The sequence below is a fragment of the Hypanus sabinus genome, chromosome 5, assembly GCF_030144855.1.
Source record: "Hypanus sabinus isolate sHypSab1 chromosome 5, sHypSab1.hap1, whole genome shotgun sequence".
In the NCBI taxonomy this organism is placed as follows: domain Eukaryota; kingdom Metazoa; phylum Chordata; class Chondrichthyes; order Myliobatiformes; family Dasyatidae; genus Hypanus; species Hypanus sabinus.
The window spans coordinates 55,297,559-55,321,796 of record NC_082710.1 but is presented as its reverse complement, the minus strand read 5'-3'; the positions used below and the strand labels follow the sequence as shown (position 1 = coordinate 55,321,796).

The 24,238-nt window shown below is 39.9% G+C and overlaps 1 protein-coding gene across 3 annotated transcripts in view; it reads left to right on the top strand.

Moving 5' to 3' along the window:
* Positions 1 to 24,238, top strand: part of rfx3 (regulatory factor X, 3 (influences HLA class II expression)) — a 349,057-nt gene that overhangs the window by 167,921 nt on the left and 156,898 nt on the right. For all 3 annotated transcript variants that reach the window (XM_059969967.1, XM_059969966.1, XM_059969965.1), the window contains 2 exons: positions 920 to 1,044; positions 12,308 to 12,387. In XM_059969967.1, the coding sequence (XP_059825950.1) occupies positions 928 to 1,044; positions 12,308 to 12,387 (197 nt within the window). In that variant the 5' untranslated portion in view covers positions 920 to 927. The remainder of the gene's footprint in view (positions 1 to 919; positions 1,045 to 12,307; positions 12,388 to 24,238) is intronic.

Genomic DNA, 24,238 nt, shown 5'->3' with positions numbered 1-24,238 from the left:
CCTACAGTGATATCATCTACAAATTTATAGATGGAGTTTGAGCAGAACCTGAGTGTACAAGGAGTACAGTAGAGGGTTGAGGACACAACCTTGTGTAGTGACTGGTCAGAATAATGTGTTGCTGCCTATCCTTACTGGTTGCAGTCTGATTGCCAGGAAGTCAAGTTTCCAGAAGTAAATTGTTGAGTCTGATGGCTAGGAATTTGGAGACAAATTTGCTTGGAAGAGTTGTCTTGAAGCTGGAACTTTAATCAATAATCAAGAGTTCAATGCTGGTGACTTTACAATCCAGATGTTCCAGATCTGAATGCAGGGCCTGGCAGATGGTGTCTGATGTGGACCTGTACTGGTGATTGGCGAGTTGCAGTGGGTAGAGGGTGTCTGGGAGGCTAGAGATGATGTGTCCAACCTCTCAAAGCACTTTGTGATGGTGGATGCCAGAGCCACTGAGTGATAATCACCAAGGCATGTTATCTTATTTTTCTCAGGTAACTGGGTGATAGTGGTCTTAAACCTGGTAGAAAACTCAGATTAGAGTAGAAAGAGGTTAAAAATATCTGCAAATGCTCCCACCAGCTGATTTGCACAGAATTCAGCTGGGCTCTATAGAAAATAGAACAGTACAGTTGGGTAGGCCATTCAGCCCACAATGTCGTACCACTCTTGATGCTGATTTATAGTAAATGCTCTCCTCTTTGTGCTCGTTCAGTTTGATATCAGGTTGAATAATGGACTGGTGTTTACAGAAGTAGACAGCAGCACCACCAATCTGTATCAATGACAATCTAATTTATGTGGTATATTGCATTCTTTTTCTTTCCAGTTTTAATACCAACTTGACATCAGGGTTTATTCCTGCTCATGTTGAGAATTCAGCGTTTGAAAGAATACAGCTTACTTCTCCCTTATGTTTCTTTAGAGCCCAATATGCAGACTTCTGAGGCTGGTTCAGACACCACTTCAACAGTGACATTGCAGACCTCGGTGGCAGGACAACAGGCAGTGCAGGCCCAGGTGGTACAACAGGTTCCAGTTCAGCAGCAGGTCAGTCATTCAGCTGTTTTATCAATGAAATGGTTTTCACTTTCTCTTTTCACTGTTTGTTTTTAAGATAATTGACAATCTTCTAACAGAAATTAAAAGTGTGTCTCAATATATCCCAAGCAGCCCCTTGGAGCAGAATCCTGTTTTACACAGCGATATGGAATTAATCTTGACAAAGACCATGCATCCCCCTCCAGATTCCCATGGCAAACAGTTATTCCAGAATTAAGTAGCTGGCCATCTCATTCCTATTGCTACAGCCTTTTGGCCGATGTGCAGCATTGTTTAGGCTCTGTCTATGTTCTTTTCACCACCAATTCAGCAAGGTCTGGGTGTTTGTTTGACTGTTCTAGTGTTGGAGCACTCTGCCAAATAACTTTGACAGTTAATCAGAGAACCATCTGTTGAAATCCACTTTCTTCCTTTACATTCATCTGGTGCTCTTGTGAAAAGGGAATATATCTTTGCAATGTTACCATGAACTTCTAAAAAAGGCAGAGTATTATGTAGTCTCTAGTTTGATGGGGTGTCACAATCACTTACCCTAAATTTCTGAAAATTACTTCCCCTCAATTACTGGGTTATAGTCATAGTTTTGTTTACAACTTCCACTTAGAGAAATACTTTGACATTACTGGTGTAGTTAGCACCAGATCACCAGACACAAACAACTTTGCTTTGGAACAGTAGTAGTTACATTCAGTCTTGGAAATAGGTTTGCATTTATTGATTGTGTGTGTGTGTGTGTGTGTGTGTGTGTGTGTGTGTGTGTGTGTGTGTGTGTGTGTGTGTGCGCGCGTACGTACGTACGTACGTACATAAACTAATAAGTAGCCTTGGTGAGTAACACCAATTTCTTTCATAAATTGTACACAGCAGTCTCTATGTGCCACTGGTGGAGGAAATGGACATACAGGTTACTTAATAGGGTGTCTGTTTAGGGTAATGATTTGTTCTGAGTGGCATCGGACTTCTTGAGCTGCACCAACAAGAAAAGTGGAGAAAACTGGTGGATAGTAAGGGATAAAATTGGTCCTCTTAAAGATCAGAGTGATCGGCTATGTATGGAACCAAGAGAAATGGGGGAGATCTTAAATGGGTTTTTTGCATCTGTATTTACTAAGGAAACTGGCATGGAGTCAATGGAACGAAGTCAAACAAGTAGTGAGGTCATGGAACCTATACAGATTGAAGAGGAGCAGGTGCTTGCTATCTTGAGGCAAATCAGAGTTGATAAATCCCCTGGACCTGACAGGGTATTCCTTCGGACCTTGAATGAGACTAGTGTTGAAATTGCAGGGGCCCTGGCAGACATATTTAAAATGTCAATATCTACGGGTGAGGTGCTGGAGGATTGGAGGATAGCTCATGTTGTTCCGTTGTTTAAAAAAAAGGCTCTAAAAGTAATCCAGGAAATTATAGGCCGGTAAGTTTGACATTGGTAGTAGGTAAATTATTGGAAGGAGTACTAAGAGATAGGATCTACAAATACTTGGATATACAGGGACTTATTAGGGAGAGTCAATATGGCTTTGTGCGTGGTGGGTCATGTTTAACAAATCTATTAGAGTTTTTTGAGGAGGTTACCAGGAAAGTGGATGAAGGGAAGGCAGTGAATGTTGTCTACATGGATTTCAGTAAGGCCTTTGACAAGGTCCCGCATAGGAGGTTAGTTAGGAAGATTCAGTCGCTAGGTATACATGGTGAGGTAGTAAATTGGATTAGACATTGGCTCAATAGGAGAAGCCAGAGAGTGGTAGTAGAGGATTGCTTCTCTGAGTGGAGGCCTGTGACTAGTGGTGTGCCACAGGGATCAGTGCTGAGTCCATTGTTATTTGTCATCTATATCAATAATGTGGATGATAATGTATTAAATTGGATCTGCAAATTTGCTGATGATAGAAAGATTGGAGGTGTAATGGACAGTGAGGAAGATTTTCAAAGCTAGCAGAGGGATTTGGACCAGCTGGAAACATGGACTGAAAAATGGCAGATGGAGTTTAATACAGACATGTGTGAGGTATTGCACTTTGGAAGGACAAACCAAGGTAGAACATACAAGGTAAATGGTAGGGCACTGAGGAGTGCAGTTGAACAGAGGGATCTGGGAATACAGATACAAAATTCCCTAAAAGTGGCATCACAGGTTGATTGAGTCGTAAAGAGAACTTTTGGTACATTGGCCTTTATAAATTGAAGTATTGAGTACAAGAGTTGGAATGTTATGGTGTGATTGTATAAGGCATTGGTGAGACTGAATTTGGAGTATCGTGTGCAGTTTTGGTCACCAAGTTACAGGAAGGATATTAATAAGGTTGAAAGAGTGCAGAGAAGGTTTACGAGGATGTTGCCAGGACTTGAGAAACTGAGTTACAGAGAAAGGTTGAATAGGTTGACCTTATTCCCTGGAGCATAGAAGAATGAGGGGAGATTTGATAGAGGTATATAAAATTATGATGGGTATAGATAGAGTGAATGCAAGCAGGCTTTTTCCACTGAGGCTAGGGGAGAAAAAAACCAGAGGACATGGGTTAAGGGTGAAGGGGGAAAAGTTTAAAGGGAATGGGGGGGGGCTTCTTCACACAGAGAGTGGTGAGAGTGTGGAATGAGCTGCCAGATGAAGTAGTAAATGCGGGCTCACTTTTAACATTCAAGAAAAACTTGGACAGGTATATGGATGGAGAGGGGTATGGAGGGATATGGTCCAGGTGCAGGTCAGTGGGACTAGGCAGAAAAATGGTTCAGCACAGCCAAGAAGGGCCAAAAGGCCTGTTTCTGTGCTGTAATGTTCTGTGGTTCTATTCCATTGCATTTCTGTCTGCAGCCTTGGAGAATGGAGCTGAGATGATTGACATTGAATAACAACGACTACCTTCCTTTATGGAAGTATGATTCCAATCATTGGAGTCCCTTGTTGACCATTAACTTCAGGGCAACTTAGTGCTACAGTTAAGTAAATGCACCCTTGATGCTTTTCTCATCTGCTATCTGGAATTCAGTTCTTCTGTTCAACACCATGGCAGGCCTTGAAGCTGAGTGAAATCCAAACTGTTATGGTGAGCAAATTATTGTTGATGATGCTGCTTGATTGCACTGTCAATATAACCACTGATTGGTTCACTGATGATTATTCTTTGTCAACAAAAGATGAAATGCCAGTTACAATGAAGAAGATAGAGCAGTTTTGGAATCAAGATGTGCTTTCAATAATGTTGTATGCTATGGAACAATCAATCATTCCAATAACCTTTGTGGTTGTTGAGTTAAGAAAACACTAGAGGATGGTCTCTGAGTTCATGATGAGATTATCAACAGCTTTACTGTACTTGGGAAATGGATGCTCTGGTGATCTGCCTAACCTTTGAAGAAAGAGCCACTGCATTAGCTTTTAAATTGTAATTAACAATGTTTGTCTGTAGGTTTTAATCATTGGTTCAGACTCCCTTGTTTTGGACCCATAACAATTGCCTTGTGCTAAGTTTGAGAATTGACTATAAAATGTCAACGTCGAGTTTATTGTCATATGCACACATACATGTATACACAGGTGCAATGAAAACTTACTGGTTGCATCATCACAGGCATATAGCATCATATAAGCAACATTTATGAGAAAAATGGAAATTAAATGTAAATTAGATACAGCATTTACAAGAAAACATAATTAGAGCACACTAAAAGCAAAATCCCATTTTAGTGCGAAGTGGTCATAATGTTACTAAACTGGTGATTAGGGTTTTGCCACTTAGTAAAACTGGCAGTTTGATGTTAGCATGTCTTCAGTGACGTGTAAAGTCTTTGAATGATTAAAGGGAAATAGTTGTTCTGGAACCTGGTGATGTGGGATTTCAAGTCACATAATACCTATGCTCCTGTCCAGTAGTAGCTTTAAAAAAAAAGCTGGCATAGCTTGTAGGGTTAGAAGTTATAGAAACATAGAAAACCTACTGCACAATACAGGCCCTTCAGCCCACAAAGCTGTGCTGAACATGTCCTTATCTTAGAACTACCTAGGCTTACCCATAGCCCTCTTATTTTTCTAAACTCCATGTATCCTTCCAGGAGTCTCTTAAAAGAGCCTATCATTTCCGCCTGCCCCATCGCTGCCAGTGGCCCATTCCATGCACGCCATTATCACCAAACGATCCTTGACTTCTTGACCAATAGACTGCAATCAGTAAGAAATCACATATGACCTGTTGACCATTACCAAATTTTATCGATGCACCATAGAAAGCATCTAATCTGGGTGTGTAACAACTGAGTATGACAACTGCTCTGTACACGACTGCAAGCAGCTTCAGAGTTGTGGACATAGCTCATTACATCACAGAAACCAGGCTCCTCTCCACCAACTCTCTCTTAGCTTCTCACTGCCTCAGTAAAGCAGCCAACCGAATCAAACACCCCACCCTCCCCAGTTATTTATTCTTCTCGATTCTTCCATCGGGCAGAACATACAAAAGTCTGAAAGCATATATCACCAGACTGAAAGACAGCATCTATGCAATGCTATAAGACTTTGAATAGATCCTTATTATGATAAGACGGACTCTTGACCTCACAACTTGCCTCAGTATGATCTTGCTCCTTATTGTTTACCTGTACAGTATTCGACTCTGGTAGCTGAGACTTTGTTTTACTTTGTTCAACTGTTGTCACCAATTAACTGAACTTTGAAAATTCTCACTCATTCCTCAATTACATTTTATTTATTTGTGTACAAAGAACATAACATGGCCTCAGTCACCACACTGTTCTGAAATCTGATCAGAGAAATGCCTTTTTTATACAGAATTGACTAGTAGTTACAGATATTGACCATTTGGTAAACTTGTATGTTCAAGTTTCTTATTTGCGAGATCAATCGGCATTCACAATACAGGTGGTAAAAGTTAATACATTTTAACAACCGATGATACTTTGATACTTTGAAGCTGGTAAAGCAATTGTCCCCTAATTGGTGTGTGGCTTGCATTTTTCATTACATCTGGTATCTTGTCTCAGTTTGCCAATGGCTCCAGTTCCCTGCTGTGCTAAGGAAAGCTATGCTCTTGAAAGACCTTTCCTGCCTAGGCAGACTGCGCACAATCTGCAAACCATCCTTGCTGGACATTATCTTAATCCCTACCTTGCTGTAACTTCCACCCTACTTCAATGCACTGTATAATTTGAGGTCTATGAACAGTATACAAGACAAGCTTTTCACTGTATATCAGTGCATGTGGCCATAATAAACCAATTCCAATCTTTGATGATTGATGTTGCCTTCCTGAGGTAGCACCAGCTGTAGATCTCCTACCAATAATAAGGAGGGATGTGTGATCATATTTGAATATAAATCCAGATATCATTTTTGAACCGATTGCCTTAAATGGTAAAAGTCGGGAGGGATACCATCTTCCCCATCAGCCTTTCCTTTTGCGTGCCATTGACAGCAGAATCCAATTTAAATGATGCCTGTTCAATGTCCAGGCTCCAGCTTTTATATTTGTACTTTTGCATTTGTTTTTTCAGAAGTTCAATGCATTCAGGTCCTCCTGCGTCCTAAGCATGGACACATGTCCTGTACACTCTTGAGTGTCACCTGAATGTTTGCTTGGAGGAAATATGAGCAATGTGTGAATTTTACCACCATGACTTCTGATAAAATGTTTTAAAACATGCATCTGCTCTTTCTTGAGTAACTACTCTCTTTTAGCAATAAAGCACAGTGAGCAGGTGCAGACTACATTTAATTTCACGGTGACATTCGGGATCTTGCTAATGAATGGTTGAATTAGTTGCTGTTTATTTGATTTTTCAATAATATTTGAGTAACTGTATATAAAAATATGGTTTCATTAAGCATTCTTGGTCATTTAAATGACTTATTACGGATTATATGTAAAAATATGTTGCATGCGTCATCACGATACCATGTGATATGTACCCACTTCACTTGAAGTAGAGACAAAGCTAGACCTGCATTTTCAGATTCCTGTGATTTCTTTGAATTAATGTTTTGAATTTACAAAACTTCACATTAATAATGTTGATTATTGAAATGATTTTAATAAACAAGGACCATGAAGTTGGCAGACTGCAATAGGCATGTGCAAGTTAGCTGGGGATTGCAGGGCTAACCGTTTTCATTCAAGGTTTGTCTGGACAAGCTCTTTTATGAATAGTGTCTCTCTGTTAACCCACTGACACCACTAATTCCCTGACTTGGAGCTACTTTATGCTCTAACTCTTGCAGTTTTGCTCTACTAGCTTGGGTCACCTTACCTCAGAACTTATACAAGAGGCTGTTGAAACCACATACTTCATTCCACAACTCAATGAGACTGTGCCTGATCACTGATATAGCTGTATAAACAGCTTTTCCCCTTTTCCCACAGACATTATCTTACACCTATGGTCAAAGCCATCCATTAAATATAGTGGAGTCTGGTTAACTGAGACACGTTGGGCCAGTATATTTTGGCCCATTTAAGTATCTCCCCAGTTAGTTAAGGTTTCATGGATATAGTTAAAAAGATATAAAGTAGACAAACTACTGTTTAAGTAACAAATTTTTACAGCCATAAAATATAGGAGCTGAATTGAGCCATTTGGCCCATAAAGTCGGCTCTGCCATTTCATCCTGGCTGATCCATTTTCCCTCTCAACCCCTATTCCCTGTCTTCACCCTGTAACCTTTTATACCCTGACAAATCAAGAACCTATCAACCTCCACCTTAAATACACTCAATGACCTGGCCTCCACAACCGTCGATGGCAATGAATAACACAGATTCACCACCCTGTGGCTAAAGAAATTGCTCCTCATCTCTGTTTTAAATGGATGTTCCTCTGTTAGGCTGTGTCCTCTGGTCCTAGACTTCCTCCAACTTACAATCCACTATAGAAAATATCCTTTCCGCATCCACTCTACATAAGCCATTCAATATTGGATTGGATTGGATTGGATTCAATGAGATTCCTCTTCATCCTTCTAAATTCCAGCAAGTACAGGCCCAGAGCCTTCAAATGCTCCTCATACGATAACCCCTTCATTCCCTGAATCATTCCTCTGAATCTCCTATGAACCCTTTCCAATGTCAGCTCATCCTTTCTTAAAAAAGGGGCCCAAAACTGCTCACAATACTCCAAGAGTGGCCTCACTAGTGCCTTATAAAGCCTCAGCGTTACATCCTTGCTTTTATATTCTAGTCCTCTTGAAAGGAATGCTAAGATTGTATTTGCCTTCCTCACCACCAGCTCAACCTGCAAGTTAATCTTTCAGGAATCCTGAATGAGAACTCCCAGATCCCTTTGCATCTCGGATTTTTAAGTTTTCTGCCTTTAGAAAACAGTTTACACTTTTGTTCCTTCTATTAGGTGCATAACCGTACTCTTCCTGACACTTGTCCTGGACCCAGCACGTAAGTGCAATTACGAGAAAAGCACAATAGCGCCTTTACTTCCTTTTGCATTTGTACAGGGCCCTGGTGAGACCACACCTGGAGTATTGTGTATAGTTTTGGTCTCCAGGGTTAAGGAAGGACATCCTGGCTATAGAGGAAGTGCAGCGTAGATTCACAAGGTTAATTCCTGGGATGTCCGGACTATCTAACACAGAGGTTAGAGAGACTGGGCTTGTACACGCTGGAATTAAGGAGTTTGAGAGGGGATCTGATTGAAACACAAGATTATTAAGGGATTGGACAAGATAGAGGCAGGAAATATGTTCTATATGCTGGGAGAGTCCAGTACCAGAGGGCATGGTTTGAGAATAAGGGGAAGGTCATTTTGGACAGAGTTAAGGAAAAACTTCTTCTCCCAGAGAGTTGTGGGGGTCTGGAATGCACTGCCTCGGAAGGCAGTGGAGGCCAATTCTCTGGATGCTTTCAAGAAGAAGCTAGATAGGTATCTTATGGATAGGGGAATCAAGGGATATGGGGACAGGGCAGGAACCGGGTATCAATAGTAGATGATCAGCCATGATCTCAGAATGGTGGTGCAGGCTCGAAGGGCCGAATGGTCTACTTCTGCACCTATTGTCTATTGTCCTTCAGAAGTTTGCAAAGATACGGCATGACATCTAAAACTTTGATAAATCTCTGTAGATTATGGGGCAGAATATATTGACTGGCTGCATCACATCCAGGTATGTGGAAACCCAATGCCCTTGAATAGAAAATCCTTCAAAAAGTAGTGGACACAGCCCATCCATCATGGGTAAAGCCCTCCCCTCCATTGTCACAGAGAAGCAGCATCCATCTTCAGGAACCTCCATCGTGCTGTCTTCTTGCTGCTGCCATCAGAAGAAGATACAGAGCCTCAGCATCCACGCTACCAGGTTTAGGAACAGTTACTACCCCTCAACCATCATGCCCTTGCACCAGTGCGGATAACTTCATTCAATTTTGCTTACCCCATCACCGAACTGTCCCCACAACCTATGGACTTACTTTCAAGGACTTTTCATCTCATGTTTTTGATATGTTAATATTTATTTATTATTGTTAATTTTCTCTTTTGTGTTTGCACATTGGTTATTTGTCCACCCTGTTGGCTGCAGGCTTTCATTGATTCTAATGGTTTCTGTATTTGCTGAGTATACCCACAAGATAACTTCGACAATGATTTTATTTTGAACTTAAACAAAGGTTTAACATGAGTGGGGAAGTTTTAAAAGAAAGTTGTGAGGTAACATTTTCAACCAGAGGTTGGTTACATTTAATTGTTAATGAATAGTTTGTTATCTCAAATAATTGTGTGGAACTATTTTTAAGTGAATAGGCGTATTTAACAAAATTCTTGAGCTCTGGAACATAACCAGATTTAAAATTAACAGGAATGCCTTTGAGGTTGAGTTTTTGTTTAACACATTTTCCCAGAGCGTAACCTCATCCTAAATTGAAGGGTTCTTAAACAAATCATAGTGAATACAGAGCTAGTTTATGCAATTTCTCTTTACAATTTTATCTTTGGAATCCAAATGAATCAATAGTGAGAAGTGTGCAGAAATAGCAATATTCAGTGGAGGTCAGCATGAATTTGGACTGAGTGTTAAGAAAAACATGGTACATGATTATTTTCAACCAACCATTGGTAATTGAATTATTCAAGACCTGCAGGCCAGCCAAGTGGATTTTTGAGTTTCTGAATCAGAAATGCACCTAAATATTTAAGAAAAAAATAAGAAAATTTGGAGAAGTACAAGCATAATAGAAAATGGTGGTAAATTGAAGAATAAATTAGTGTCATATTGAGCAGAGATTTGAGCATACATGAAGGCTTGAGTTTTGCCATTCAAATGAGAAAACAGAAACTCGTAGTCTTCACAGTTATTATATTTTGAAGCTGACAGAAGCCTTGTGGTTTCTGCACAGGCATATTTTTGGGCAGGAAAGCCCTAAATTGCTCTTAGTGATTTGGTGCTCCTCCACAGAATGTTGTCTTTTTGAAACCACCTCCACGAATGGTATGATGATAATTTCAGTATTGACAAGTTATTCAGTGTGAAATATGTGAGTTTTAAATGGTGAACAAAGGCATGATTAATAATTTCTGTAGGCCTAGAAATAACTAAGTATTATAATGTATTGTAATGCCTTCAGGTAGTGGAGTTTTATTAAATACAGGTTTACATTTGATAGATTCCAAATTTAGCTCGTGTATATCTTATAATCTCTGTTTTCTGTTAAAATATTAGCTAAAAGTTGTGTTTTTCCTCCTTTCTTGTTCACTGTAAAATTCTTAAATATGATTGACCATTCAACCTATTTGATGTTATCACAAGATCATATAACCATATAACAATTACAGCACAGAAACAGGCCATCTCGGCCCTTCTAGTCCGTGCCGAACGCTTACTCTCACCTAGTCCCACTGGCCTGCACTCAGCCCATAACCCTCCATTCCTTTCCTGTCCATATACCTATCCAATTTTACTTTAAATAACAATACCAAACCTGCCTCTACCACTTCTACTGGAAGCTCATTCCACACAGCTACCACTCTCTGAGTAAAGAAATTCCCCCTCGTGTTACCCTTAAACTTTTGCCCCTAACTCTCAACTCATGTCCTCTTGTTTGAATCTCCCCTACTCTCAATGGAAAAAGCCTATCCACGTCAACTCTATCTATCCCCCTCATAATTTTAAATACCTCTATCAAGTCCCCCCTCAACCTTCTACACTTCAAATAATAAAGACCTAACCTGTTCAACCTTTCCCTGTAACCTAGGTGCTGAAACCCAGGTAACATTCTAGAAAATCTCCTCTGTACTCTCTCTACTTTGTTGACATCTTTCCTATAATTTGGTGACCAGAACTGTACACAATACTCCAAATTTGGCCTTACCAATGCCTTGTACAATTTTAGCATTACATCCCAACTCCTATACTCAATGCTCTGATTTACAAAAGCCAGCATACCAAAAACCACCCTATCCACATGAGATTCCACCTTCAGGGAGCTATGCACCATTATTCCTAGATCACTCTGTTCTACTGCATTCTTCAATGCCCTACCATTTACCATGTATGACTTACTTGGATTACTCCTACCAAAATGTAGCACCTCACACTTATCAGCATTAAACTCCATCTGCCATCATTCAGCCCACTCTTCTAACTGGCCTAAGTCTCTCTGCAAGCTTTGAAAACCTACTTCATTATCCACAACGCCACCTACCTTAGTATCATCTGCCTACTTACTAATGCAATTTACCACCCCATCATCCAGATCATTAATGTATATGACAAACAACATTGGACCCAGTACAGATCCCTGAGGTACACCACTAGTCACTGGCCTCCAACCTGACAAACAGCTATCCACCACTACTCTCTGGCATCTCCCTTCCAGCCACTGTTGAATCCATTTTACTACTTCAATATTAATACCTAATGATTGAACCTTCCTAACTAACCTTCCGTGCGGAACGTTGTCAAAGGCCCTACTGAAGTCCATATAGACAACATCCACTGCTTTACCCTCATCAACTTTCCTCGTAACCTCTTCAGAAAATTCAATAAGATTTGTCAAACATGACCTTCCATGCACAAATCCATGTTGATTGTTCCTAATCAGACCCTGTCTATCCAGATAATTATATATACCATAAATAATTGATCATCTTGATCATTTGATAGCAATGGACATCAGGAAGCTGTACGGCAGGAGTTACTCAATTGTTTAAGTGAAGTTGCGTAGCTTTGCCGTTGAAAACAAAACCAAAATGTTTAAAGTGTTACAAAAATAATCAAAGCCCTTTTCTTATTTTTCAGGTACAGCAGGTGCAGCATGTCTACCCAACACAGGTGCAATACGTGGAAGGGAGTGATGCTGTTTATACCAATGGAACTATGTGAGTCACCTTCTGATATTGAAGTCAAAGGAAATGAAAATAGAAGAGGTGTTAAGCAGACTGCCAATTAGCTTTTTCTTATTTTGCACCATTGCCAAAGGCTTCATTAGCAGTTTCATTTCTCTTTTCTGAGTCTAACTCTTGTTTTAATTAGTGAACTATCTTGTATAGGCTGGAGCAGATAATTGTATGGTGAACCAGTAAAGCTATAATGTACACTATTCAGGGAAGAAAGAGATCAGGTACAAAATATGTACATTGCTTTGAAGGAATAAGATAAAGAGCAGCTAAAGCATTAGTGACAAAGGAGGTTAAAGTCAAGTGAAACAGAAAAATGAGACAAACAACAAATGTCAGGAGCAAAATGCAGTTAGTGACCAAAAAGGATTTGGGAACTACCATTAAAAACAGAAAATATGGTGGAAAAAATGGGAAAATATTAGCAGACAACATCAAAGGTAACAGCTTATAAAGTGCAGCTGGATAGGGTAATAATTAGACTTATAAATGACCAAAGGGCAGTTTTCACATAGAGACAGAAAATATGGTTAGAATATTAAATATTTACATAAATGAATGTTCTAAATGGATGTTGCATCGAAATGCCAATGACTTAGTCTGTCAAGTACCCTGAGTACTGCTTAAGAGAACCTTGCACTTTACTGTAACAGTAATGTGTTGCCCTGACTGAGGCTTATTCAGTGGGGAGAAGGGACTGACACTGAAGGCCAAAGATTGGGGCCTGAGTCAAGCCATCCAGGAAGGTGGGTTGCTGAAAAGGGCAAGTCATTCTTTATTGAGAATTTGAGTCAAGGTTGGGACAAGCCAGTGATTGGGACCTAAAGAGGTGGTTATCAGCTGGCAGGAACTGAAGATTGTGAATTGATGCCAAGGGAGGCAAAATCGAAAAAGTAAAGGTATAGTACTATTTTCTGATCCAGTGTTGAGAAATCAGCTATGATCAATAGTGGTTGCCCCTGGAACAAGTTGGTCTATGTTCATTTCGAATTCTCCAAAAGGAATGCTGCCAAGAAAGCTACACTAATCAGATGAAATTATGTTATGGACACACAGAGCCTAGTAAAAGTTCTTGATTCACAAAAGCTTATTATTACATTTCACTTGGAATAAGATCAAATGTAATTGCATAACGCTAACAAAATTGAATTTCAAGACACACTGTAAATGAGTACTCCTCATCTTAGAAAGAATGAACAAAATACCTGATGTGGTGGTTGCTCTAAAAATAGAATGAAAACAGTAAATTATGGAAGGGATAGCTTTAAAATTCTTTGTATAAAATATTATCGACGATTCGGTTGCCCATTCGGCCATCCTCAGTGTCTTCTCTCAGAATGATCAGAAACTAAGTTAAGACCTAGGTTTACTTGTACTGAATGCTATTCAGTGGTTTGATGAGAAAGAATTATTGTTGATCCCACAAAATACTATGGTCACAAGAAGAAGGTGGCATTGGGCTTAAGAGCTCCAGCATTTTGTATCTTCAGTAGGATTGATAAGTGGATTATCTACCTGTATAGACCAGGAAGCAGCATGACCAGTTAATTATATTTAACCTTTTTATTGCGGCCTCCTGACACCAGATATATCAAGATGTATCAAAACTAGCTTTCCGTTCTCTACTAGCCAAGGATTTTAGAAGCAGGATTCATCTTGATGGCAGTAATATCAAGGGGCCTCGGCTTGCTTGGAGGGATGAGCAGCAGAGGTAAAAGACAGGTGGACGCGGGCCCTCATGCAGGGATATGACTTTGCTCCTTAGTTACAAGTTGCAGGCAGAGTGATTTAAATCACGACATAGCGCTGTACAATGTAAATAGGCAACAAGTACACTAAGGCCAAGCCATTGATATACAGACTTGATATTCTATTTAGGTACGTGCTAACATACACAAGATTTCATATCTATTTTTGAATAATTATATAAACATATATAATCTGTAATAGGATTCTTCCCAGTAGTTACAAAACTGTGACACTAATTAATATAACCACTAGATGATCATCTGTAACTTCCTCTGTAACAGCAGCTAGCAAAATTGTTTTACGTAGCATGTAGACTATAATGACAATTTTTAAGAAATTCATGAATACTTACTCCTATACATGCAATTATGAATTGTGTGATAACCCTGTTTAAGACCGAAAAGTGAAGGATATTGAGCAGTTTCAATTTTGCTTTGATGCATGTTATTTGAAGTTGATTGGTTAGATTATTGATCGTCAAAGTGATGAAAGATTATTGGATGGATAGACATGAATGCACATTTGAAGTTATAGTAAGAACAGCCATGATCTTATTTGAATAGTGGTCTAGCTCATGAGTCAGAGCTAATTGTTATCTGTGCAAAAAACACCCACATTTGTTTTACCAACCCTTTAAAATGCATAATTTCTTCTGTTCTACCAACCCCTTAAAATGCATAATTTCTTCTGCAAGCATTTTACACTTTCCTGCATAGAATTTGATTTTCAGTGATCATTATTTCACTCATTTTCGTGTGTCCTTTTAGTCCATACAGTTTTTGTTATTAACATATACCATAGTCTTAGGTCATCTGTAAATGTTAATATTGTTCTCAGCACCACAACATTTACACAAATGCAAACAAAATCCAAGTTGATTTAATGCTAGTTAATGCTACTAACTTTCACAAAGTGTAAGAACAAAAGTCATTGTTTTCTTGATATTTTGATGGGGTGGTACTTCTGAATGGATGTGACTATAATCTATATAACAAAAAATAGAAGTAGGCTGTCTGGCTGTTCAAACATGTTCCTGCACTCAGTAAAATCACTGTTGGTCCCCTACATTAACCATACTTCCTCACTTGATTATGTTTCCATTCACTGAAAGCACGAAAGAAACTTTGAATTAACTCAATGACTCATTATTCACAGAAAACACAAGAGATTTTGCAGATGCTGGAAATCCAGAGAAATACACACAACATGCTAGAAGAACTTAGCAGGTCAAGCAGTATCTATGGAGAAGAATAAAAAGTTGAAGTCCTGTTGAAGGGTCTCTGCCTGAAGTGTTCCTCTCCATAGATGCTGCTGGACCTGCTGAGTTTGTTCAGCATTTTGTGTGTGTTCCACATTATTCACAGCTCTTTGGAGATCACATATTTCTAGCCAGAGGATAGTAATAAATCAGCGTGGCTTGGAATAGGGAGGTCTTTAAAGTCATTGTTTTCCTTTATCCCAATACTTGAGTTATCCTGTTATATTGCCCTCTAGACACTCAGTAGAGATCATTAATGTAGGAAGACGATTTGTTCAGCTATTTGAGATTTCAAGCCAGTATCCACCTGAAGAAATGAAATGAATATGTTTATACAATATAAAGATGGTGAACGAACTTGTACATTTTGTTTGCTCTGGATGTTATTGGACAGCAGCTGACAGTGTTGCTGCAATGCTTTTATTAGTGTGAGTTAGTACAGTCTTATCATCATCTCTGGCAAGTTATGATATATGAAAACTGTTGACTAACTATGTATGTGTTATTCTTCACTATAGACACTCTGAATTAAGTAACCTTTTTACCTCTTTGAGCTTGTTCTACATATATTTGACTCACTGATGTCTCTCCTAATTCAATTTTCTTCATGTCCCATTCTATCCTTAGCATACATTCTATCCATAGTACTGAACATAGAGAAATCTCCAGTCTAGGGACACCTGTGCAGGTAAACAAAGAGAGGCAGGAAAAAGCAGGTTTCATCATTCCAGCAGGAATGACAGAGAGTGTAGGATTCAGGGAGTCCATCAACATATAGCGTAGCAGCTGGTAGAGCCCAGTATGCCAATATTCATTGCATTAGCCAACCTACAGCCATGAGGCATGTATCTCAGAGCTCAGTAACTGCACCACTCACACTGCCTCACAGTCAATCTCTTCACATCAAGTTGAGGGTGGTTCTTTGCTGCAGGAGACAGAATCAACCTCAGCTCAATGTCAGGGCCAAGATCATTCCATTTTCCTGACACAACACTGTATAATCTAAGCAGATGCTTTCTTTCAAAAAAGATGGAACATTTGTAAGTGTTTGGAACTGAGGAGTAAGGACACTGTATGGTAGTTCAAATGTGGCAAGATTCTCAACTCCCTGCCTTCTACTGCCTAACCTGTTCAATAATTTAACTTCATTTCCTTGAACTTAAATTTTAAATATAGTAGAACCTTACTCAATTCTGTTTCAAAATCCTTATAAATCCCAGTGACAGATATTCTCTTGACTGCGATTCAGGTTACTTTATGACTATTGCTAATTCTCATTGGCACTCTATAATGAGGTCAGATTTCTCCAGGTGCTTACTCTCACTGTCGTTAATTATAGATTGAATTATCTTTCCAGTACAGATGTTAAGGAGTTGATAACTTCCTGTTTTTTACCTTTCTGCTAGCCTTCTGAAATAATAGTATTACGTTTGTAATTAATGAAGTCCTGAATCAAGAGTGCTTTAGAAAATCTGTAGTTTATACATTTTTAATTGCCTAGCAGGAGGAGTTGTAGTGGAAGCAACAGACCTGGGGATTTCTCAGAGAGTCAGGTAGTATTGTTGACTTTTTGAAAGGTATATAAAGAGGAAACAATGGATATAAAATTAAATGTAGACAGAAATTAAGGGAACCTTGTCTGTCAAGGTTTGTCATCTCATCAAATGCACTAGCAAACTTAATGATTGGGGTTGGCAAATTTAGATGTGATGATGGCTGGTTCTTCACTTGTGAAGATCAGGCGGGAAGAAGAGTCCTCAGAAGTAACAGCACGATCGTTGGTGACTGTAGAGGCCAATTCTGGATCTGCAGACTCTGGAGTAGTAGGAACACGGGAACAGCTGGGATGTGGGTGCTTGGGTAGTCGGATCCTTCCTGCATCTCCTCTTTTCTTCATCAGTCACTCTTCTGGATCTCTCAAAATTCCTGGCTGCTCTGTGGATCAACGTTCTCTAGTGGTCTCTGTCTCAAGCCAGCTGCTCCCACTTGTTCACCTCGATATTTGCCTGAGAGAGCTACTGCTTAAGTTGGTCTTTGTACCTCTTCTGTGGGGACCACCATCTCTCGCCCTCGGAGAGTTCTCCATAGAGTACTGCTTTCGGTAACTTGGAGTTGACCGTACCAGACACAACTTGGAGTTGTTCGTACCTGGCCAGCCGAGCTGCCTGAGCAGCAAAGCGACTTCAATGTTTGGAAGTTGGGCCTTCTCAAGACCTCACTGTTGGAGACACGTCATGCCAGATAACACCCATGATGGAGCTGAACCAGTGCTGATGGAAGTGCTCGAACAACTGGATTTGCTTGCGGTACAAGACCCAGGCTTCAGAGTCAGATAGCAGGGTTGTGATGAATGCAGCCTATTGAGTCGCTTATCAATGTCCCTTACTATTGTAGCATTGTTGGCGATAACATTGCCCAGGTAGGTGAACTGCTGAACTGTGGTGAGAGAGTGTGGTCAGGTGTGGTCAGCTGTGGTCAACATCCGTCATAAGGCCGGTCAGGACAATGTCATTGTCAATGTCTCCTAATTGTCTGACATGTAACTGTGGTCGTCATTGGTGATCTGAGGTGAATTGTAAACATCACAAGGGGGCTTCTGATGGAGGATCATTGTTTTCTTCAGACTGGCCGTTAACCCGAAAACCCTTGTAGCCTTGGCAAACTGAGTGACTGCAGCCTGTAGCACATCTTTGATGTGCGTGAGAAGAGCGCAGTCAACCGCATAGAATAGCTCAAGAATGGGCTCTTGCAATCAGGTGAGAAGGCGGCAGAGATTGAAGATATTTTCATCAGTGTGAAACCAAATGTAGATGCTCTCCGAGGGGGTTTCCTTCACTTCCACAGCATCATGCTGGAAAAGATGGCAATGAGTATTGGTACCAAAACATGGCCTTGTTTCCCACCAGTACTGATGGGGAATGGGTCAGACATGTCACTATTGTGTTTAACCTGACTGTTTTGGCCTTCATGGAGCTGCTGCAGGATGGTGAGGAATTTAGGGGGACAGCTGAGCTTTGACAGAATCTTCCAGAGATCAACATGGCTGACAGTATCAAAGACCTTGATCAGGTCAATGAACTATGTTCTGTTCACAGCATTTCTTCTATATCTGGCACAGGATGAAGATCATGTTGGATGTGCCTCTGTCTCTGAATCCACGCTGACTCTCTGTGAGGTTGCCTTCGGTAATGGTAGGGATGATTCTGTCCAAGAGAGTTCTGGTGAGGATCTTCCCAATGGTGGGCAACAGGGTAACACATCTGTAGTTTGAGCAATCCAGATTCTCCCCTTTGTTCTTGTACAGGGAGACAATTACAGTGTTGCAAAGGTCAATTGGAACTGAACCTTTCTCCCAGCAGGGTGTGAGCACATTTGTGAGTTCATTCAGGAGAATGACTCCGCCCATTTTGTACACTTCTACTGGGATCCCATCAATACCTGGAACCCTGGGGCATTTCAGCTTGGAAATTGCGGCTTTGATCTCATCCAGAGTTGGCAGGCCATCAGGCTTAAGCCTGACCTCATGCTGGGGGATCTTTTCAATGAATGCTTTTTTGTACTTGACGATTATCCCTGAAAAGGCTCTGGTAGTGCTCTGTCTGTCATCTCATGATGGCTTCCTTGTCTGTCAGCAGGCTGGAGCCATCAGATGAGTGTATGAGGGCTGGAATATGATGAGTTGGACCATACACTACCTGCAAAGATTTGTAGAAGGCTTAAGTGTTGCTGGTGTCTGCATAGTGCTGCATTCGTTCTGCCAGGGCGGTCCACCAAGATGTATAATTAAGAAAATCCAGTGATGTCACACTTTTTTTCCCACCTGGCACTAAATAAAACCCCGTTTCACTAACATGCTGTATCGGCTTACCATCTGCTTTTTTTCAACTGGTGACCCTTGTCAGGGACACTTTCCACACCTGAGAGCGAGGTCTGCCAGTGGCAGTGGTGGGATGGTAAGCTGAAAAAGGGTGAAAATGGCAGAAAGAACAAAAGTCACACAAAAGTTGTGAAGTTGTGAATAAACAAATGGAGACAAACATGTATGTGCAAAAAATTACTAATATACAGAGGCTTTTCCGTAACACAGTCTTTAACTATCCAATATAACTATTCACCAACCGTCAACTTCAATCTTCACACCTCTCAGCAAAGCCAAACTAAGGATTTAAATTTACCTGCGCACCTGCTCCCACTAACTCAGACATTAATTTAGTACGCCTCAAGCTGCCCCTCAGGTCTTTTGGGGCCATTCTGCTAGCTATAAACTGATGTAACAGTGTGGATGAAAATAAATGAAACTGTTTGGAATCACTCTGTCTAGAATCCTTATTTTTATTTGTTATAAACCAGTAAAGCATGTTAACTGAAGGGATTGTTTTGATTAGCCAAGCTAGCCTCATCAGCCCAGACATCACCAAACCATTCACCATCCAAGTCAACACCTCAGCAGTGGGGATTGGAGCAGTCCTGGTCCAGGGAAAGAGAGAGAAGAATAGCCGGCATTGTACCTCAGTCGGAAGCTGCTACCATGGGAAACAAGGTATTCCACTGTTGAGAAGGAAGCTCTTGTCATAAAATAGGCCTTGGTGAGCCTCAGGTATTTCTTTCTAGGCAGAGAATTCATTCTGGAATCCAACCACAAAGCACTCATCTGAATCCACTCCATGAAAGACCACAATGCATACAACATGAGATGGTGGCTGGCCTTACAACCGTTCCATTTCAACATCTGTCATAAGGCAAGTCAACGCAATGTCATGGGAGACCATCTCTCCCGATTGCCCACCTTGTGCAATCCAGAAGAGGTGGTGGGGGTGGGGGGGTGATGTGACAGAACAGGTTGGCAATGCTAATCCTCCTGCTAACCTTGCCCCTTTGTCACTCCTCGTTCTGTCCCTGGTCTAGTTTCCCCAGTAGTTCACACACTTTGTCTTCCTATTCTGCAGTTCTTGAGAGTTTATCATTTACATACCCCAAGAGTAAAACAATCACTAGTTTGGCTAATCAAAACAATCACTTCAGTTAGCGTGCTCTATTGGTTCATAACTCTAGACACAGGCATTCTAAACAGGTTCATTTATTTTCACTCACACTGTTACATCAATTTGTAGATAGCAGAATGGCCCAAATGACCCAAGGGACGGTTTGGGGCATCCTAAAACAACGCCTGGTTAGTGGGAGCAGGCATACTGCACCTTACATGGGCAGATTTAAACCCTCAGTCTGGCTTTGCTAGAGAGGTGTGGAGGTTGGATTTGACAGTCGGTTATATTGGAAAGTTGAGGGTGAGTGTGTGCCGGAGAAAGCCTTTCATTATTTGAGAATTTTTGTTTCCATTTGTCTATTTGTAAATACAACCTTTGGGCAGTTTTTGCATTTTTTTTTCATCTGGCACTAAGTAAAACCCCTTTGCACTGATGCTGCTTACTACCATCTTGTTTTTCAACTGGTGACCCTCATTGGGCACGCTTACCCACATCTGATAGCAAGGTGTGACAAGTGGATTCCAGTTAATTGGGCTATTGGTTAGTCATGGATAATCGTTTATTTGTTTCAATTCTTTAAGAACAAAGACTAATTGTGAAAATAGCTGGAATTTACTTTGTTAAGTTGGGAAGCTGCCGCTTAATTGGAGCAAGAGACTGTTGTCAAACAGTTTCTAATTAGTGTCTGTTGCATGTGTTTATGTTCTAAAAGCAGTGATTTTTGTCATGGATAGTGGAAAGAAATAAGCAGTAAGACAATTCAGAAATGTTTAGCTATCTCCCTCCTTTAACAGGTTAGGAACTTTGCATAATTTGAAGGTCAACAATCATCTTGAATGTTACAATGAAAATTAAGATTTGGAGGATGCAGTACTCAAAAGCATTGTATGAATGCAGTCCATTATCTACACTGGGTGTCTGCGCTGATTTTGTTCATTTACAATCAAAAGAACACAGCAGTGTACACTGGATAAATTCCTCTGTTGATAACTGTTAGGAACTAATACACTGTAGTAGTATCGGTAGTGTTCTAATTTGTTCAGTATTTCATTTAAATACTTAATTTGTTATTCAGTTACAATAGTTTGCCTTTTTTAAAAAAAAATCTTTTTAACAATTTCCTTGAAACTTCAGCTAATTGAAGCAGCCGCTCAATTGGGCTAAAGTGTACTAGTCCTGATATGTTCCAATTAACCAGAATCCACTGTGTTTGGAATTTGATAGGTAGATCGATTAAGACGTTGACCTTGTTGACAGTAAAGATTTCAAGCAATCTTTTAGGCTAAATATTTCTGTATTATGATTTGTATGAATATTTGTATTTTTGTTTTAGATGGCCATGTTAAGTAGGTCCCCAGATATCTGCCAGTGTCTCCGTACATGTTAAATGTAGAATTGCCAAAATGTGCCTAATACAGAAGCAAACCATGAAACCCCCAAAGGTCTGTACTCATGTTCATATGTAAGTCGTCCCATTAACGTATTCTTCTGACGTTCTTCCTAAACCCTTTTCTTATGAATCCACCTGCATTCCTTTTAAAAGCATTTATTTGCTTCAGTAACTTGTTGCAGTGATTTCCATATTCTGATAGTTCTGTGTAAAGATATACTATATGTCCTTAGTTACTTTTTGAATTTAAATAAGAACATATGAAATAAGGGCAGGAATAGATCATGTGGTCACTGCCGGTCATTAAGACCATGATCTAATTTTGAACTTCCCATTCCTGCCTTTTCTTCATTGTGCTTAATTCCTGTATCATACGAAAATTGTCCGTCTCAGCCTGGAATATATTCAATGACTTAGACTCCACAGGATCATGGAATAGAGAATTCCAAAGTTTCAAAACCCTCTGAGTGAACATTTTCTTCATCTTTGTGATAGATGTGCAATCCCTTACACTAAAACACTGGGTTTTCTTAAATTGTCCTTTAGAAAGAATAGCTGTCTTTAGAATGTATCCTGCATTTAGCTTGTATTTATGGCACATTGCACAAGTCACTAAAATTTTCTCTCCACATCTTTCCTGCCAAAACCATTCATTTTTTAAAAAGCTATCCTGTTTTCTCTAAGTGTATCTAACCTTTTTTTTAAAAAAAATGTGCAGCCTTTTTAGTATTGCGAATCCTAATGCTGGTACTATCACTGTAAACATTTTTTTTTGGACTATTGCTTCTAAAAACAAAAATTGTAACAATCTATGTCACATTCAGATTATTGTAGAGTGGAATTTAAGATAATTGTTGATAATTAATAAAATGGAGATTTTGATTGGGTAAGTGCATACAACAATTTGCATTTTCTGAACACCTTCAGTATTATAAAGAGCAGGGTAATCTTAACAGTTGTTTGACTACTTCAGCATCAATGCAATTTCCTAATTATACAAAACATATACATATCCCTTCTATCAGAGTGCACTTCTTTGCCCATTCCACAAATGTAAGTCCTTCTGCAGACTTCCTGCTTCCTCAACATTACTTGTTCCTCCACCTATCATCTGCCAACTTGGCCGAATAGCCCTATCAATTCTGTCATCCAAATCATAAACAGCTAATGTGAAAAGAAGCAGTCCCAATACCAACATCTGTGATACACCACTAGTCACCGGTAGTCAACCAGAAAAGTCCCATTTTGTTCCCGCTCTTTGCCTTTTGCCAGTCAGCCAATCTTCTATCCATGCCAGTATCTTTCCTGGGCTCTTGTTGAGCAGCCTCACGTGCAACACTTTGTCAAAGGGCTTCTGCAAATCCAAGTAACAACATCCACTGACTCTCCTTTGTCTATCCAACCTGTTATTTCCTCAAAGAATCATGAGACAGTATAGGACCACAGGATAAGAGAAGGATGTCCATTTAGAACAGAGATTAAATAGAGTTTCTTTAGCCAGTGTGTGGTGAATCTGTGGAATTCATTGCAACGGATGGCTGGGGAGGCCAAGATATTGTGTATATTCATCACAGGAAAAGCCTTCCACCACCATTAAGCACATCAGCAAAGAACAGTGCCACAAGAAAGCAGCGGCCACCATCGAGGCCATGCTCTCTTTTCACTACTACCATCAGGGAGCAGGTTCAGGAGACTTGGGTCCCATACCACCAGGTTCAGGAACCATTATTACCCTTCAACCGTCAGGCTCCTGAACCAACATGGACATCTTCACTCATCTCAACACTGAAATGATCATTGAACACAACCTATAGACTCACTTTCAAAGGCTCTACAATTGATGTTCGCAGTATTATTTGTTTATTTATTTTGCATTATTATTTGCTTCTCGTATTTGCACAGTTGACCTACTGCACATAAGTTGTTTGTCAGTCTTTGTGTGTATTTTTTATTGATTCTATTGTATTTCTTTATTCTACTGTGAATGCCTGAAAGAAAATACGTCTCAGGTTAGTATCTGGTGAATTTAATAATAAGTTGACTGTGAACTTTGACTTTCTGATATGAAATGGGGTAGTACTGGAAGAATGTTTTTCTGATTGGAAGTCTGACTGGTTATGCAACACATGGATTTGTGCTGGTATTTGTTGTTTATCAGATATATCACAGACTGAAATGTACATGTAGCAAGAATGATTAATAGGCTTGTGAATATCACAAAAATTTGTGGTGTAGTAGATAGCAAGGAAAATTATCTAAGGCCACTGCAGGAAATGGATCAGTTGGAAACTTGGGCGGAGCTTTGGCAGATGGAATTTAATCTTCCAAGTGTGAGGTGTTGCATTTTGGGGAGTCAAATAGGGATGGCACATACATCATAAATGGTGGAGTATGAGGGAATGTTGAAGAAGAGAGAGAATGAGGGTTTCAAGTTCATAGTTCTCCTAAAAT